This window comes from Panthera uncia, chromosome D1, assembly GCF_023721935.1.
Source record: "Panthera uncia isolate 11264 chromosome D1, Puncia_PCG_1.0, whole genome shotgun sequence".
Taxonomy (NCBI): domain Eukaryota; kingdom Metazoa; phylum Chordata; class Mammalia; order Carnivora; family Felidae; genus Panthera; species Panthera uncia.
In genome coordinates this window covers 13,205,267-13,223,948 of record NC_064808.1, presented here as the reverse complement: position 1 = coordinate 13,223,948, position 18,682 = coordinate 13,205,267, and the positions used below count along the sequence as shown (strand labels likewise).

At 37.5% G+C, this 18,682-nt stretch overlaps 2 protein-coding genes and 1 pseudogene across 2 annotated transcripts; 1 reads left to right on the top strand and 2 right to left on the bottom strand.

Moving 5' to 3' along the window:
- Positions 1-6,152: 6,152 nt before the first annotated feature.
- On the bottom strand, positions 6,153-7,121 carry LOC125916132 (olfactory receptor 10AG1-like). The gene has a single exon (XM_049622301.1). The coding sequence runs from the start codon at positions 7,101-7,103 to the stop codon at positions 6,153-6,155; it is 951 nt and encodes a 316-aa protein (XP_049478258.1). The 5' UTR covers positions 7,104-7,121.
- Positions 7,122-10,624: 3,503 nt separating this feature from the next.
- Positions 10,625-13,812, top strand: LOC125911463 (olfactory receptor 10AG1-like; annotated as a pseudogene).
- A 1,882-nt stretch (positions 13,813-15,694) lies between these two features.
- LOC125916121 (olfactory receptor 10AG1-like) lies at positions 15,695-16,651 on the bottom strand. The gene has a single exon (XM_049622290.1). It carries the CDS (start codon positions 16,634-16,636, stop codon positions 15,695-15,697), a length of 942 nt encoding a protein of 313 aa, XP_049478247.1. The 5' UTR covers positions 16,637-16,651.
- Positions 16,652-18,682: the final 2,031 nt, after the last annotated feature.

The window sequence follows — 18,682 nt, the reverse complement described above, 5'->3', positions numbered from 1 at the left end:
TAGAGAGAGAGAGGCAGAGAGAGAGAGAAGGAGTGTGAGTGGGGGAGGGGCAGAGAGAGAGGGAGACATAGAATCTGAAGCAGGCTCCAGGCTTCGAGCTGTCAGCATAGAGCCTGACGCGGGGCTCGAACTCATGAACTGCAAGATCATGACCTGAGCTGAAGTCGGACGCTTAACCGACTGAGCCACCCAGGTGCCCCTGATAGAGGTACTATTAATCATAAGATCTTGAAATAGTTTTCCTTACTTTGGGATACTCTTTCAAATAATGGTGAAGACATCATATTCTTTGGAAGCCAAGGAATAAAGAATATCTGTAAAATCCACAGATTTAGCAATGTTTTTCTAATGCCAAAATCATCCAGGAGTGGAGCAAAGTTGATATTAGACACAGTGAAATATATTTCTTTTAATGTGACAGATTTGTGAAGGAACTGCTTCCAAACCATCCAATGTCTGGCATATGATTTAATTGGAAGAGCCATACCTAGAGAAATACACACATCTTTTCTTTGAAATCTCAATGGGTCACTCTTAGACTTTTTTTTTTTTTTGCTACTCTCCTATTGATACTTGGCATGTATTAAATTTTTGCCAAGTACTAATAAAATGTGTTTGTATTCCCAACCTTCTATATCTACAGAAGTCCGTACAACACAAGATGTCTTAAATACACGTGAAGTGAAGAAAAGCATCCTGTAAACACCCAAAGTGTTCAATCTTATCACACTCATTAAAAGTACCAAGAATTTGCATTTCTGAGAAACATTGCCTACCACAAAAAGGACTTCTGCACAAGCCGAGAATAAATGAAAGAGGTACTATTCACCGCCAGACATTGCGAAACATTAATATTGTAGGTGTATTCTCCTTTAGGGTTGTATTTAGGCATATACAATAAAACATATTTATCTGCTTCACACATCAAAATTTCTGGGGAATGGGGGAAATAGTCCAGGGCTTTTAACATGATATCAGAAAGCCCTGTTTCTCTCATCTTCCTGATTTTCCATTCTTAGATATGATGTCTGCAACCTTTCAGGAAGGAAAGAAAATGAAAGCAAAAGATAGAGCCACTAGCTGAGATCTACATTTATCACCTCAGTCAACATGGAGTCATCCACTCATACTTAGCTGGAAGGGGGCTGGGAGGTTGAGCGTGTAAAGTCCTCAAACTCTGTAGTTACATTGGTTATAGGATAGAAGATTTACTTCAGTATGTTCTGAGGCAGGCTACAACATCTCCCATGTTATATGTGAATCTCCGTATTCGTTTTCTATTGCTATTGTAATAAATTGTCACAAATGGGTTGACTTGTAATAACTCACTTTTATTTTTTTTAATGCTTATTTATTTTTGAGAGAAAACACAAGTGGCGGAGGGGCTGAGAAAGATCAAGAAAGAGGATCCCAAGTGGTCTCTGCATGGCCAGCAGAGAGCCTGATGTGGGTCTTGGAGATCATGACCTGAGATGAAGTCAGATGCTTAACTGACTGAACCACCCGGGTGCCCCTAATAACACACACTTATTATCTTAGAGCTCCGTGGATCGTAGGTGCTACATGGGTCTCAATGAGCAAAAATCAAGGTATGGGCAGGGCTGCACTTCTTTCCGGAGCTCTTGTGAGTACTCCATTTCCTTGCTCTATTAGACTATTAACAGAATTCAGTTCTCTGATGTTTCAGGACTGAAGAACTTGTTTCCTTTCTGGCCATTGGCCAGCCAAGTAGTATGCTTAGCCTCTAGAAGTCACTAGAGAAAATAGGCCACGTAGTACTTTGTGACTGAAAGCAGTATGTTAAAATCTTTTATATATCCTGTAAAGGCACATATTTTTCGTATGTCATACCATCCCTTGATAAAATAAGCTTTTGTAAAATATAACTACTACATTCCTATAGGTAACTATTCTTATTTTTCAAAGTTCTTTATTTTGAGAGAGAGAGAGAGAGAGAGAGAGAGAGAGAGAGAGAGAATGTGTGTGTGTGTGTGTGTGTGTGTGTGTGCGTGCACGCACATGAGCGGAGGAGGGGAAGGGGCAGAGAGAGTGGGAGAAAGAATACTAAGCAGGCTTTGCATTGTCAGCGCAGAGTCCGATGTGGGGCTCAATCCCATGAACCATGAGACTATGATCTGTGCCGAAACCAAGAGTCAGTTGCTTAACTGACTGAGCCACCCGGGTGTCTCTCTGCTTATTTTTTAATAGTGTTTTCTTCAGAGGAACATTATGTCAAAGTTGTCACTTTGTTGAGAAAACAATGTGTAAATAGCCCTTGGAAAGAGGCAATCTTCTACAAATAGTAACACTCATCCAATACAAGTTTAGACAGGAATGTGCATGTTTCCTTTCTCATTAAATATACATATTCTTGATGATGTATATACTGACACCTATTTTGACATAACAATGTAAATCTTTAGCAAATGGCACACCAAGTTATATACTGCATTCCCCATATGTTGAGTGGCCAGAAGTCAGAAAATGGCACTATCTAGAAGACTGGTATAATATAAAAATCAGGAAAAAAAAGGAAGGTGCATGAGAATAACTTCTTGGTCTTTATATCAAAAAAATGTGTGGAGCCCTCACTAACAATCATGGGTTAGTCAGAGAATTATGTGTAAGGTCAGATTATCAATTTGATAAGCTAAATATAGTTTGTGGCTCATAAATTTCAATCAGCCTCAATTATATTAACCATAAGGGATATCATATATAATTAAACGAATCCACGTAGTAATTTCCAGAGTCTGTCTCATTGTGAATTAACAGACTGGGAAGTCAAGGGATACAAAAAGAGAAAAAACAAAGGTTTCAAGGAATTTTGTAAAAGTGTTAAGGAAGTCATAATCATACAATTCTTAATTGACACTGAGTTCATAATGATAGAAATGTTATATTTCATTCGAGTGTTAATGTATATTTAGCTCTGTTCCAAAATCCTTGTTTAGATGAGCAAGGAATTAAGTAACACATTTTTAAAAACTGAGCATAAATAAAGTAACAGGAAAATAATTCTAATTTGTAGATAAATAGGTTTTATTCCCTAAGTAATTCATATTGTGGAATATCCCATTCCCTCAAAAATAGCCGTATATTGATTATCTCTATGTATTTGAATATAAAATACAACACAGCTAGTGATTTCCCTGAGAAAAACAGCCAACACTACCATTTTTGGTGCTTTAAACTCTTCCAAATGCTTCTCCATGCCAGGTATATATTGATCCTTATAATAATCCTGGGAGTTAATAGAAAATAGTGTGTTTTTCCCATTTTATTTATTGTGAATTGTTAAAGACAAGACAACAGGCCCAAAATAGAGTCGCTTATGTTAAGCCCCACATCACCAAATGAAAACTTAGCTCCAGTTTTGGCTTTCCCAAAAATGTAATCTAAAACCACTCAATCAAGGTAATCAAGCTTGGTAATCTGCCTGATATATCCCTCCATGCCTTATAAGGAAAGTAATTTTGCCGTAACCAATTCAATTTTTGCCTAGCATAACTTCCTTGTTCCTGCTTCTTCCTGCCTATAAAGTCCCCTTGCCTTGTGTAGCTCTTTGGAGCTCCTTCCTACCTGTTGAATTGGATACTACCCAATTCATGAATTACTGACAAAAGCCAATAATAACTTTAAGATGTACTCAGTTGAATTGCTGTTCTTTAATGTAATGAAAAAGTAGCTAAATGAATTGCTCAAGATATGGGTAAAGCAAAGATTAAAATTTAGTTGTCTGAACTCTTGGGATAACACTATTTCCATCATATTGTGATTCGAGCTTTACTAAATGTCAGAAACAGAAAACACCACCACTCGTATCTTTATCATCACTATCATCACCATAATTATCACCATCATGGGCTTTATCATAACCATATAAAAATTGGTATATAAAACATTAATGGGGAGGGATATAAACACATATACTTCATGGATAAAATGCCTAAATAAATAAAGGTAGTACATTATGTTAGATTGTAGAAGATGTAAAAGGTTAATGACATAAAATATAGCCATCTAAAAAAGAGGCAAGGGGCACCTGGGTGGCTGTGTCGGTTGAGTGTCCTACTTGGCTCAGGTCATGATCTCATGGTTCATAAGTTTGAGCCCTGCATCGGACTCACTGCTATCAGTACAGAGCCTGCTTCGGATCCTCTGCCCCTCCTCTACCCCTCCCCTGCTCATGCTGTCTCTCTCTCTCAAAAATAAATAAACACATTAAAAAATAAAGAACGGGAGCTAATATTGTTTTATAAGTATATGTACAATTACAGCTAAAACTACTGAACATAATAATTGTCAAAGAACTACTAACAGAAGTCTCAGAGACAGATACACTCAACGATCTCTTCATGCCAGTGACTGGCTTGAGATCTGGGATTGGGAGACAGGCATTTGTGGTTCTATTGACAGGTGATCCCTTTCCTTGATAAAACCAGTTCAAAGGTTTAAAAATTTCCAACATTTTAGAAAGGGTTGAAGGCATAAAAGAATAGGCACACTAAGGTAAATGCTACTGTAAGGACTTTGCATAAATCTGAAATAACCTGTAACACATTCCTTCACTTTCAAACTCATGGATATTTTATTTTCTTTAAAAATTTTTAACGCTTATTTATTTTTGAGAGAGAGAGAGGGAGAGAGAGAGAGAGCAGGGGAGAGGCAGAGAAAGAGGGAGACACAGAATCTGAAGCAGGCTCCAGGCTCTGAGCGGTCAGCACAGAGCCCGACGCGGGGCTCGAACTCACGGACTGCGAGATCATGACCTGAGCTGAAGCTGGTTGCTCAACCGAACTTATGAACTGTGAGCTCACGACCTGAGACGAAGTCGGACTCTTAACTGACTGAACCAACGGACTAAGCCACCCAGGCACCCCATAGACACTTTACTTTTAAAATATGAATTGGCATAGGAGTAGCGGTTCAGAGTTCTATTAAAGAATAAATGAAAAAAATTAAAAGCAAATTACTTTGAGGCCAAAATTATTGAGTTAAACATAGAAATATGTTCAGGGGTGCCTGGGTGGCTCAGTTGGTTAAGCACCTGAATTTGGCTCAGGTCATGATCTCACGGTTTGTGGGTTCAAGCCCTGAGTTGGGCTCTGAGCTGACAGGGTGGGGCCTGGAAGCTGCTTCAGATTCTGTGTCTCCCTTTCTCTCTGCCCCTCCCCCACTTGCACTCTGTCTCTCTTAAAAAGTAAATATACATTAAGAAATATGTGCAATAACTTCTGGCTGGAAGTTACTAGGAAGAAAGTGAACTGAATGTAAGATTTTCTTTTGGTATTATGATCGGAGTGACTCCACGTTGTTGCATAGTAGGTTAAATAAATATGCTTTCAATGTTCGCTGATGCTCTGAAAGCTCTTATTTGGCCAAAAATCTGAGGTATATCATAACCATATTAATTCACCTATTCACTTAGTAGATTCACTCATTCAACATTTATTGTTTACGTGCCATTTCCAGTCTCTGACTATAGAATCAAAGAAAGTTTTTCATTATTGTTGTTTAACTTTTATTATTTTTTTTTGTGAGAGAGAGAGAGAGAGAGAGAGAGAGAGAGAGAGAGAGAGACAGTGAGCACTCACGTGGAAGAGGGGCAGAGAAAGAGAGAAACTCTTAAGCAGGCTCCATTCTCAGCACGGAGCCAGACTCAGGGCTCAAGCTCATGACCATGAGATTACAACCTGAACCAAAATCAAGAGTTGGGCACTTATAACCAACTAAGCCACCCAGGCACCTCTAGAATCAAAGAATGTTAACAAATACAAGTGTGAAGATTGAAGAAATTATTTAGGTAAATAATCTCATACATTGTTTAGCGTAATCAAGTGAAAAATCTTGAAAGATGGAATTCTATTTTATATGAATTTCATTTATGTTCTAATTTCATATGAAATCTGTGGTGCACATTACTATTTTATTCCTGAGTTGGGATTACTCTTTAGGCTTGGAGCACTGAAGACAGATTAATTTGCCTGGTATGTGTCCAAGCACAATAAATTGTAGGCTGGATACAACTTATTGCATCTAGAAGTATATCATAAGCTGAAGTGGTTAATTCCTTAAAGGGAGCGTAGAGATTTGAAATGTTTCCCTGATACCCGTGTGGCGAGCGGCTAAAACGTGGACAGCTAAACTCATCACACCATTTTTTTAAGTAATAGTTTTCTCAGGGCTGCAGTCACATCCTTGTTCCTAAGACTGTATATCAGGGGATTAAACATTGGCGTCACTGTGGTATAGAAAAGAGAGAGCAGTCTGTCAGTTCCTGCAGAATGATTGGACTTGGGCCTTAAGTAGGTAATGGTAGCGGATCCAAAGAATAAAAACACGACCAGCAGGTGGGAAGAACAGGTGGAAAAAGCTTTGGCCCGTCCCCTGGTGGTTGGCAACTTGAGAATGGTGGAAATGATTTTGCTGTAAGAGACAAGTATCAACACAAAAGGAAGTGCGACAAACAACACAGCTACTACATAGACCGATATCTCATGTACAAAGAGGTCCCCACAGGCTAGCTGGAGGATGGGGGGTATGTCGCAGAAGAAGTGGTTGATTTGGTTAGAATTACAGAAATGCAGAGAGAAAATCTGACATGTTTGTCCTATCTGGACTGGGACTCCACCAATCCAGGAGCCAACAGCCAGTTGGATACACATCTTCTGGTTCATGACTAGAGGGTAGTGCAGAGGGTTACAAATGGCCTCGTAGCGGTCATAGGCCATTACTGCCAGGAGGAAACACTCAGTGGCTCCCAACGCGAGGAAGAAGCACATCTGGGAGGCACAGCCCAGCATAGAAATGCTTCTATCCTGAGTCCAAAGGTTCACCAGAATCCTAGGGAGAGTGACGGACACGTAACAGATTTCCAACGAGGAAAGATGCGCCAGGAAAAAATACATGGGTTTCTGTAGTGCCTTGTCAAGCCTGGTTATTGTTATTACGAGGCTATTTCCAATTAAGATAATAACGTAAATGGTGGAGAACACTCCAAATAGTAACCGTTGGAGGTTTGGAAGGTCAGAAAATCCCAAGAGCACAAATTGCTTTATGGTGGAAGTATTATCATCTGCTTTCACCTCTTCACACTTCATCTGTGGGAATGATTTAATCAGAAGTGCAGGTCACTCCGATGCCTTTGGCTCTTGTTTTCTTCTGATACACAAAGAGGATGGCATGCTTCCCAAGTTTCCCAGTTACCTATTAAAACAAATCTATAACTTCCAGCGCTCTAAAAGTGTGGTGAGGTGTATTTTTCATTATTATTAAATAAATGTATTTGTAAGAAGAAAAATCCCCCTAGTCTTTTTTTTTCTGCTATGAATTATCATATTTTTTTTGTTTCTGAAGATATGTCATTGTAATTTTGCTCTCCATCTGAACATTCGAAATTGCAAAATCTGAATTTATCTTCAATCCTGACAATGATTTCATGCTTTCACTCTATTGTGTTTTCCTCTCAAATCTGTTTTCTGTGAATATCAATTTCAAAATTAATTTCACTTCACAAGTCAATATCTTGTAAGTCACCTGAATAGGTTTTATGAATGAATGTAGTTCATTTTTCAAAGTAGTGGGTTTTTGTGGGTTTAACTTTCAGCTGTTTTACTATAAGACAAAATTGATGAGCTGACCGCTAAATATTATGGGGTGTTATTCAATCTTTGAAAATGCGTGTTTCGGTGTAAGATCCATGAAATAAGCAGTCATATTTTTTTTTTCATATTTTGCAGTGGAGAGAAAAGGAGGTCTAAAATGGTCTATGTGTTCAGAAATACTCAGAGGCATTTTTGTTCAAAAAAGCAATCCCAATTACAATGTATACCCCTCACACATTTCCCATATAAAAGAAATATCGGTCAAAACTCATCTCTGAGATCTCTCTAAATTACCCATATCCTCAATAATTGCAATTATTCTGCTGATTCCATTTAATCCATCTTGTATTTTCCTTGCACACATATGTGTCTGTGTTCATGCACATGAGTGTATTGGGATGAATTTCTTATCTTTATTATGTACTTTTGTCATTTGTATAACTAGATTATAAGCTTGTTTTGATATTCTATACATTTTTCTATGAAATGCATAGCATATTTTTTCCCAAAAATGTGATTTACTAACTTCTTGAATAAATTGCAAAGGAGTCAAATTGGTTGTTTCTTTGGAATAGTCTCTCCGGTGTAAGTATGGGTTCTTACCCAAATTGCAGACTTCCCCTGCCTCTCTCCCTCCTGGTATATATAGATTGAGCATGTTTTCTGTGGTGTGTGTGTGTGTGTGTGTGTGTGCGTGTGTGAATTATACTCTTTTCATTCAGTCTTGTAGAAATAGCAAATTGTTTCATTGTTTTCAATGTGTCCTAGATAACTTCCATATAATGAGTTAACTAATTTGAAAGCCAATAGAGACTAACTCGTTGCAAAGAAAATACATACCTATAACCATACTCTAAGGGTATTGAATATGGACAATAGTCAAAATGTCAGTACAAAAATGTAGGCAGAAATGGGGCAGGAACAATAGTCCATGCAAAACCTGACAGTCTGTAAGATGGTCAGAAATTAGTAGCTGTTAGGTGGCATACAAGATGACACAGCCAGGGTTTGTGTGTGTGTGTGTGTGTGTGTGTGTGTGTGTTTGTCTTCACTATGCCATCCTACACACCTTTAACCACAAATCATATTTTATTCACCTGTTTCAGTCAACATAAAATCCAATCCAATATTTGAACAGTTATTTAAATTGTTTGTTGAATGAATGAGCAGGGGAGGGGCAGAGAAAGAGAGAGAGGAAGACACAGAATCAGAAGCAGGCTCCAGGCTCTGAGCTGTCAGCACAGAGCCTGACATGGGGCTTGAACCCACGAATCGTGAGATCATGACCTGAGCCAAGGTTGGACACTGAACCAACTGAGCCACCCAGGAGCCCCCTAGCCAACTTTGTTTTTAATTCAGACGTTTTCTGTTTCTTTCTCTGGTCTTCCCACTAAAATAATGACTCTTTTTTTTTTTAATAGAGTTCGTGATATCAATTACAATTATCATTACAATGTATGTAATGCTTATATGCAGAACAAGTTATAAAATCAAATGGGAGGTAAGAAATAAATAATCAGAATTTGGTGAATGCAGTTCAGAAGGCTTTTTCCTTTAGAAGTCTCTAAAGATAAAAGTGAAAACATGCCGATATCTCTGTAGCATCTTCAGATTCATTTATCATGGAACCTAACTCTTAACAAGCAAAGAATACCTTTGGTATCAGTAGGATGCAAACCCATTTCCATAAGGTCCATTCACTATCTCGTTCCTTAGTTATGTATAATTAAATTTTCAGGGGATATGATTTCCAGGTTTAATGCATTCAAACTACTTAAATACATGCTTAACACACAGTAGTTTTACATGTTGGCATCCAAGATGGTAACAGTGATGATTATGTTGATGATAATAGAATGTCAATAATCTCTGGTATATTTGTCCATTATGTTACAAAGCACTTTGCATTTTCTTTTCTATTACAATAACGAAAGTCAGAAAAGCAAACAGACTATCGGCATCAATATTTTGTAATTAAACTACAGTAGCAATAACAAAAAAAGATTCCTTTTTAAATTTTCTTAAATCAGTGTTTGCTGATGCCCCGAAAATACAATTGTTAGTAAAACTGAACTTAGTATCAGACAAAAATTCATGCTTACCTGTTTGGATTGAGGTTAAATATAATGCTTACCTTTATTGACTGAAAGAGAGAGAATGAGAACTGTAGTTTTGGCAGGTAATTTACTTTTATTTGAAACCGAAGTCAACCACTTGCTAAAATATGTCTACTGTCACAACACCTAGTGCTCTTTAAGGAGGACTCATTCTTTGCCCTTGGGATCAGTTCCTTTCCCATGTCACTTTCTAATTGAACTAAACCATTCTGCCTGCCACTCAAGGAATTTGGTACAATAACCAGAAGCATATCTGGCCACATTACTCTTTCTTTAAATTCTCTATGTCTCTTACTTTTTTTGTCATCGTTAAGAAATATAAGCATTGTACGATCAGAAATTTACATAAATTATTAAATCGTTAATATTTAATAATTGTATTCAAGTATTATTTATATAAATATATAAATATTTATATTTAAACGTTTATTTATATAAATATTTAAATATTTTTATTCATTTAAATATTTATTTATATAAATATAATTTTATTTAAATATGTAATATTAAATTATTAAATTATAAATTATAATTATTAAATTACATAAAGTAAATTACATATTGCTTATAAACTAAGATGTTCTAATAAAGATTCAAGCATAAGGGGCGCCTGGGTGGCTCACAGAGTTAAGCGCCCGACTTCAGATCAGGTCATGATCTCATGGTTTGTGAGTTCAAGCCCTTAAGCTCTCAGTGTAGAGCCTGCTTGGAATTCTCTGTCTCTCTCTGCCTCTCTCTCTCTCTCAAAATAAATAATAAACTTAAAAAAATAAAAATAAAAATTCAGAAGTAAGAAGTCAAGGTCTGTGGGGACCATTATGTCACCTGCAGTGTGAATCTCCCATCTCCATGTTCAAGTTAGCTAAGTAGGCCGCATCACCTCCTCCCACACTGCAGAAGATGGGCAGGGGGCTGGAAGTAAGCACTCACTCCTTTTTAGACTTGCAAACTGAAAACTCCATGCAGAATTTCCAGGCATAATCCCTTATGTCAAATTTAGTCATAAGACACCCCTTTTCCAAACTGGAAGAGAAGCTAGAAGATATTTCTCTAGGTACTGCCATGGGACGAGCTAAGACTAACTATCATTAACTCCCCTCCATTGTCAAAACCTAAAATTCTGAGTTACATCATCCGGTTCTCAGCCAAGGATATCTTCATTGTGGCTCCTCTCAGTGCAGTAATTATAAAACAAGAGAAAAAGTTTTATAACACCCGCAACAAACAAACACATATAGACACACATTCACAAAATACATTGGAAGGAGTATTAGGTCCACCTAAAGGAAGCAGTAGATTCATATGTTTATGAATATTAATGAATAGAGGGATGGAAAACAGACTTTGGAAACATCAAGTCCTATGCATTGAAAAGCTCTTATCTGGGGCTCCTGGATGGCTCAGTTTTTTTAAGTGTCTGACTGTGGCTCAGGTCATGATTTCATGGTTTGTGGGTTCGAGCCCTGTGTCAGGCTCTTTGCTAACAGCTCAAAATCTGGAACCTGCTTCAGATTCTGTGCCTCCCTCTCTCTCTCTGTCCCTCTCCCACTCATGTTCTCTCTCTCTCAAAAATAAAGAAACATCAAGAAAATAAAGCTCGTATTTTCAAGGATTATATATTTATTCACCAATTTTGAGTTATATTTTTATTTCAATTCCAGCCATTAAAATATATGTGTAGCATAATCTTATTGTGGTTTTAGCTTGCATTTTAATTTTAATCTAATTTCATTTTACTTTTGAGAGAGGGGGAGAGAGAGAGGGAGAGAGAGCAGGCACCCCTAGGATGCATTTTAATAGTGGCTAAGGATGGTGAGCACCTTTTGCATGATTATTTGAGTTCTGTATATCCCTTTTAGCAAAATATATATTCAAATTTTTGCACATTTGTTAATTAGGCTGTTTCTTGTCTTACTATTGAGTTTTGGGAGGTCTTTGTATATTCTCAATCCTTTTTTTTTTTCTTTTTGGAAGTGTGATGTGCAAGTCTTTCCATCTTTGGCTTGTGTTTTAGTTCTCTGGACATGTCAATCTCAGAGAAGTCTGATTTACAAACTTTTTTTTTAATGGGTTCTGTTTTTTTTTTATGACATATTTAAGATCTCTTGCTTAACCCCAGATCACAAAGATTTTATCTTATATTTTATTATAATAATTATATAGTTTAGCATTCTACATTTAAGTATATGGTCCATTTTGAATAAATGATTGTAGAAGGTATGAACTTGAGGTGCGAGTACTTTAGATGTTTGTTCAACTGTTCCAGTGTTGTTAAAACAAACCTTTTTTTTTCCGCTGAAAATCATTTGCATTTTTGTCAAAAATCAATGGCACAGATTTCCATAGAGTGACACAAATTCGCAAACATCTAACAGATGCCCTAGTAGAGTGATTGCATAGATAACTGTATAACATAGTACAAATTTATATATTTTTTTCTATCTTCCTTTTCAAATATTTTAGGGACAAATTTTTAAGACAACAGGCTAAAAACAATAATTAGGGGTGCCTGAGTGGCTCAGTGGGTTAAGTAATCAACTCTTGGTTTCTGCTCAGGTTTTGTAAGATCAAGGCCCGCATTGGGCTCTGTGCGGACAGCGTGGAGTCTGCTTGGGATTCTCCCTCTCTCTTTCTCTCTCTGTACCCCTCCCCTGCTCATGCTGTCTCTGTCTCTCTCCAAATAAATAAATAAACTAAAAAAAAGTTAAAGACAATAATTAAAAACTGTATTTTTGTGCTCATGACGAATCCTAAAGAAAGGAAAATAATTACAACCGACGGTATGAACAACTTATAGCAACCAATTAGGCACAGACGAAACAGAGGGAAGCCTTTCTAGAAAGAGTTAACACCCCAGGTGACACACAAAATAAAATGTAACATTTAAACAGACCTATAATGATTAAAGTAACTGGATTAGCAGTTTGAATACCACTACACGCACAAAAAACTAGAGACCAGATGGCTTCACTGAACTCTACCAAATTAAAAAAAATAATAAAATAATAATAGTAGTAGTAGTAATGATAATAATAATACCAATCCCTCACAAATTCTTCTTTAAAATTTTTTTTTAATGTTTGTTTATTTTTGAGAGTGCAAGCAGGGGAGGGGTAGAGAGAGAGTGGGAGGCACAAAATCCAAAGCAGGCTCGAGGCTCTGAGCTGTCAGCACAGAGCCCGACGCAGGGCTCGAACCCATGAACTGGGGGATCATGACCTGAGCCGAAGTCGGACGCCCAACCAACGGAGCCACCCAGGCATCCCCCCTCACAAACTCTTCTTAAAATGATTTCCTCATACCATTTTACAAGGAAAGTCATATCTACTACAAAAAAAACAAAAAAAACAAAAAAAACAAAAAAAAAAAAAAACAAAAAAACGACGAAAACTAAACAAGACCTTATTTTCACAGGTGTTACCTGGAGACCAAAGAGGAGAAGGCAATTTATCTTCAGTCACGGCATTTGTTCTCCTGGGCTTTTCCGACCTTCCAAACTTCCAGGAACTTCCATTTGGAATTTTCTTTCTCATCTACCTATTCATCTTAACAGGAAATGGTCTTATCATAATGATTGCGAGGGTAGACTGTGTTCTTCAGACACTCATGTATTTTTTCTTGCAAATATTTCCTCTCTGGGATCTGTTATGTGTCTGCCACTCTCCCCAGGATCCTGGTTAATCATTGTACTCAGGATAGAAACATCTCTTTGTTGGGTTGTGCCGCTCAAATGTGCTTCTTCCTTGTTCTGGGAGGCACAGAGGCATTTCTTCTGGCAGTGATGGCTTATGACGGCTCTGTGTCCCTTTGTAACCTCTGCATTACCCTCTAGCTGTGCGCCAGGTGCTTCCAGCTGGCTGTTGGTGCCTGGCTTGGTGGGATTTCAGTCGAGATAGGGCAGACATGCCAGGTGTTCTGGCTGCTCCTCTTGGGCTCTAATCAAATCAACCGCTTCTTCGGTGACATCCCCACATTGAGCAAGCTGGCTTGTGGGAATACATCACGGAATGAAAGGTGTCTGTTTGGTGGCTCTATTATTTGCCATGATTCCTTTTCTACTGATTCTTGACTCATATGTGAAAATATGATTGTTAATACTTTTCACAGATATTGGGGGTGGAGTGTAGAACGTCATTTTCTTTTTTTTCTTTCTTTCTTTCTTTTTTTAATGTTTATTTATTTTTGAGATAGAGACAGACAAAGCATGAACGGGGGAGGGGCAGGGAGAGAGAGGGAGACAACAGAATCTGAAGCAGGCTCCAGGCTCTGAGCTGTCAGCACAGAGCCCGACGCGGGGCTCGAACTCATGAACCGTGAGATCATGACCTGAGCCGAAGTCGGAGGCTCAACCGACTGAGCCACCCAGGTGCCCCTAGAACATCATTTTCTAGCTAAAAATAATCACGGTGCTCCAAGAACATATCTCTTATTTCCCATTCTATAAAAGTTAGATGAATTGACATCTATTAGGCATGTTAACAGGTTTACATGTTTTTCCTCTTGTTAGTTATCTCTTCTATCTAAACTTTTTTTTTTCTCTATTAGGCAGGAGGGACAATGAAAATGAAGGGAATTTTTTATAGCTGTCTCATTCCATTCTGTGTATAATAGCTTCAGGAATTATCTGATTTCTGCTTGGAAATTTTCCTGGGATTATTTTTTATTGTTGATACTGTGTTTCTATTTTTTTAAATTGCCATTTCATTTCTATTATATTTTTATAGTTTTGACATGTTCATATGCAAGTGAGTAGAACAGACTTTTTGACTTATGGGCTAAGAAGGTGCAAGCTTCATCACATATTTTTTCATCAGAAGGAAGCATTTCTGACAGGTAATGGTTCCTTAGAGATCCGTTGCCTACATTTACAAAGGATTTATTAGATAGGCATAAATATTGAAAATCAATAAAGTTATTTGTATAAGTACAAACAGAGAAACAACACAAGCAACTGATCATAATGATTATCTTGATACACAATAAATACATATTTATGAATACATATGCAATTTTCATGATTACACAAACAACACAAACTTATTGCAATAAACTGTAACAGTCAGTAAAACGAAGGAGAAAATGATAGAATATTTTTCTCTGAGATATCCACAGTTGACACTGGTTATCATATTTTTATTGATCATTTGCAGGGTCTGTGTGTATGTGGTATACTAGTTATATGTGCAATGTCTGTGTTTTTATAGTACATATATTTTGTGAAACTTTATTTCCATTTCCCTAATTTTCCCATCACACTATCATCTCTAGAAAAGTATATTAAAAATACATTCTTATGACTTTCTCCCCTCTTTTAATTAGAAGCAAATGTTTTAATAATAATATTCACTTTTGTCAAATCATAGGACTATACTATATACATATATTTAATCTGATATTAGTATATATCATGCTTACTATTGACTGGTATTAGTGCACCAAAATCATTTATAAAACTATATTTTCAGTGAAAGGTGCTCTTTTTCCTTAAGAAATTATTTCTTGTAGAGTCGTTGCTCTCTCCCTCTCTGTGTGTGTGTGTGTGTGTGTGTGTGTGTGTGTGTGTGTGTGTATATATATATATATATATATATATAAATGTTCATTATCAACCTGGTTCTTAAAATGACTGCTATAATTCTATATAGATGAATGACATGGGTTCCAAAAAGTGATATAACTGTGTCTATATTACAGTTAAGTCTATGATATCAATCTTTGTCAAGAGTTCTTACTAAGAGAGGAAAATAAAACACAATAAAACTATAAAATTACCAATAGAATGATTTTTTATTTGATAACACATACATGCATTATGATTTGATGCATTACACATTACAAGTAATTTTTAATTTGGAAAAAAGCTACCACCGTATAGACAAATATTACAGTTTGATATAAATATCTGTTGAAAATTCAGTACCAATATATAAGAAATTGATTCCTACAAGTATAACATTTTTAATAAGTGAATTATTTACAAAGCAATCTTCTCAATGCCATGATGACATCCTTGTTCCTTAGACTGTATATCATGGGATTAAACATGGGAGTCACAATTGTGTAGAAAAGAGAAAGTACTTTGTCAATTCTTGCTGAGTGACTGTGTTTGGGTCTTAAGTAAGTGATAATGGCTGATCCAAAGAACAATGCCACGACAATAAGACGAGTAGAACAGGTGGAGAAGGCTTTGGCCCGACTTGTGGCTGATGGCAATTGAAGGACTGTGGAGATGATTTTGCTATAGGAGATAAGTATCAACAGAAAGGGAATGGTGACAATCAACATAGCAACTATGTAGACCAACATTTCACTCACAGATGTGTCCCCACAAGCAAGCTTGAGGATTGGGGGGATGTCACAGAAGAAGTGGTCAATTAAATTGGAGCCACAAAAGGACAGAGAGAAAATCTGGAACGTTTGCCCTATCTGGACTGGAATTCCACTGATCCAGGAGCCAGCCACCAGCTGGATACAGATCTTATGGTTCATGACTAGAGGGTAGTGCAGAAGGTTACAGATGGCCACGTAGCGGTCATAGGCCATCACTGTCAGCAGGAAACACTCCGTGGCTCCCAACACAAGAATACAGCACATCTGTGTGGCACAGGCAACTAATGAAATTGTTCTTCTTTGGGTCCAGAGGTTCATAAGCATTCTGGGGAGAGTAACTGACACATAGCAGATTTCTAAAAAGGAAAAATTGCCAAGGAAATAGTACATAGGAACATGAAGTGCAGTATCCAATTTTGTTATTAGAAATATGATGCCATTACTCATCACGATAGCAATATAGATGACCGAGAACAATCCAAATAGAAGCCACCGGAGATGGGGAACATCAGCAAAGTCCAAGAGAACAAATTCTATCAGTTCAGTTAGGTTTTCTTCTGGTGGTTTTTCTTTGTGTTGCATCTGTGAAAGGGGCAAATTTAGCTTCTACTTTTAGTTTACCTTAACAGATCAATACCTGTTTTCTAAATTGCATTAGGATATCTATATTGATTTTCTTAACCGTTGTAATTGTTTCTAATTTAATAATGTTACTATTTGTGTATTTCTCACTTTCTCAGTTTAGGTCCTATGGATTATCACTGTATACACTCCCTTCAAATGTCCTTGAGGATTCTTCCATATACTTTGTGAATACAGCCCAGGATAAACCAAACTATGCCCTACTCAGCACAGACAGTGGAAAAATTGGCGATCACTGAAGACAGATCTCCAGCTTTGCCATTTGGTCCCACTTTTCATTTCATTCCTTGACAGTCCTATTGTTCTCTATGATTATTCTCCACCACCATTCAATAGTACTCTATCAGACTTTGTCTTCCTCGTATATTTTCAACTGCCTGCTTGAACACTGTCGTTACCCTACAACACTTGTTGATCCTGATCATACATTTTCTTATTATACATTTCACATTATTAGGCAAATTACCCCCAAAAAGGAATATTTTATCACACATAGGGGAATGCAACAAATACCTTTTGGTAAGATACTAAGTGGGGAACATTAAGAGTGGAACAAGGTGGAAAGAGCAGGGGGCGGGGCGCGGTTATTTGGGAAAAGTTGCCTGGGAGTGTAGATAGAGATTGAGAAACAGCCAAGCGGTGAACCCCGGGAAAGTAGAGATGGCGTGAAGTGTGTTCATTACCTGAGGGTATGTGAGTGGGCAGGGGGAGAAACGATTCTGTGTGCTACTTGTATTTCCACTGTCTCTATTGTTCCTCACAAAACACTTCAAGCAACAGTTTCTAAACTCACTTCTCTTGAAGGCAAGAACATCGCAACTTACCAGCGATTGATAATTTGATCATGTGCACATAGGTTTTGTGATTACAAGTCATTGCCTATTTTTTTTACTGGGCTTACGTTTGAATCCTGACTGCGTGATTTATTATCTGTGTGACATTAAGCAACTGTTCAAAATTTTTAGGGTTTGCTTCCTTATTCGTCATAATTAAATAATATTGGTAAAATTACCTAACAATTTTATTCGGATTGTTTATTAGTTATGGTTTTATAACTATAATCATGAAAATGCTATGGATATGATATTATATTCTTAAGTCTTTAGTCCCCAGGACTGTACCACGTTGTTTAGAGAAATGGTATTCATTAGAATTATTGAGTTACTTGTGGGTGATCGCTGCTATGTTTTCATTCTTTCCTTTCATCAGGGTCAGGACTACTAAGGTAAGGTGAGTGAGACTCCTCAGGTACAAAATTTAAGAGGCATTCACTCACTCTCAGGGGTGATTCTGTGCTGCATAATCCAGAAAGTGAATGCCTCCTTCGATATTGCGCCCTTGGAACTTCTTGGCTCAAGATGGGTCCCAGCCCTGCCTTTCGCCTCTCCATTCTGGTGGGTCTAGACTTTGTCCACCAAACACAGCGTAATATAGTGTCATGGATAAAAAATACAGTCCTGCCAAGATGGGCCAGATTTAAATTACGGCTCCAGCACCTGCGAGCCATGTGGCCTCATGAGAGATGCTTAATCTCCCTGCACTGTGGCTCAGTCAACTCTGTGATTGGCTAAATACCGCACCAACACTTAGAATTTTTATATTAATTAATTGATCTCGTATCTGTCAAACAACTTGAAGTTCTGGAACTCGTAAAAGTCTCTTTAAAGGCTGCAGTTATTACTGTTATTAAACACTGAAATTATTTCTTCTATGGGATGCCTGGGAGGCTCAGTCAGTTACGTGTCCAACTTCCACTCAGGTCAGGTCACGATCTCACAGTTTGTGGGTTTGAGTCTCACCATAGGGCTGACAGCTCAGGGCCAGGAGCCTGCTTCAGATTCTGTCTCTCTCTCTCTCTCTCTCTCTCTCTCTGCCCCTCTCCAACTCATGCTCTGTCTCTGTCTCTCAAACATGAATAAACGTTAAAAAAAGTTAAAAAAAAAAGAAAATTAAAATGTATTCTTCTAAGTTGTACTCTGTTTTATG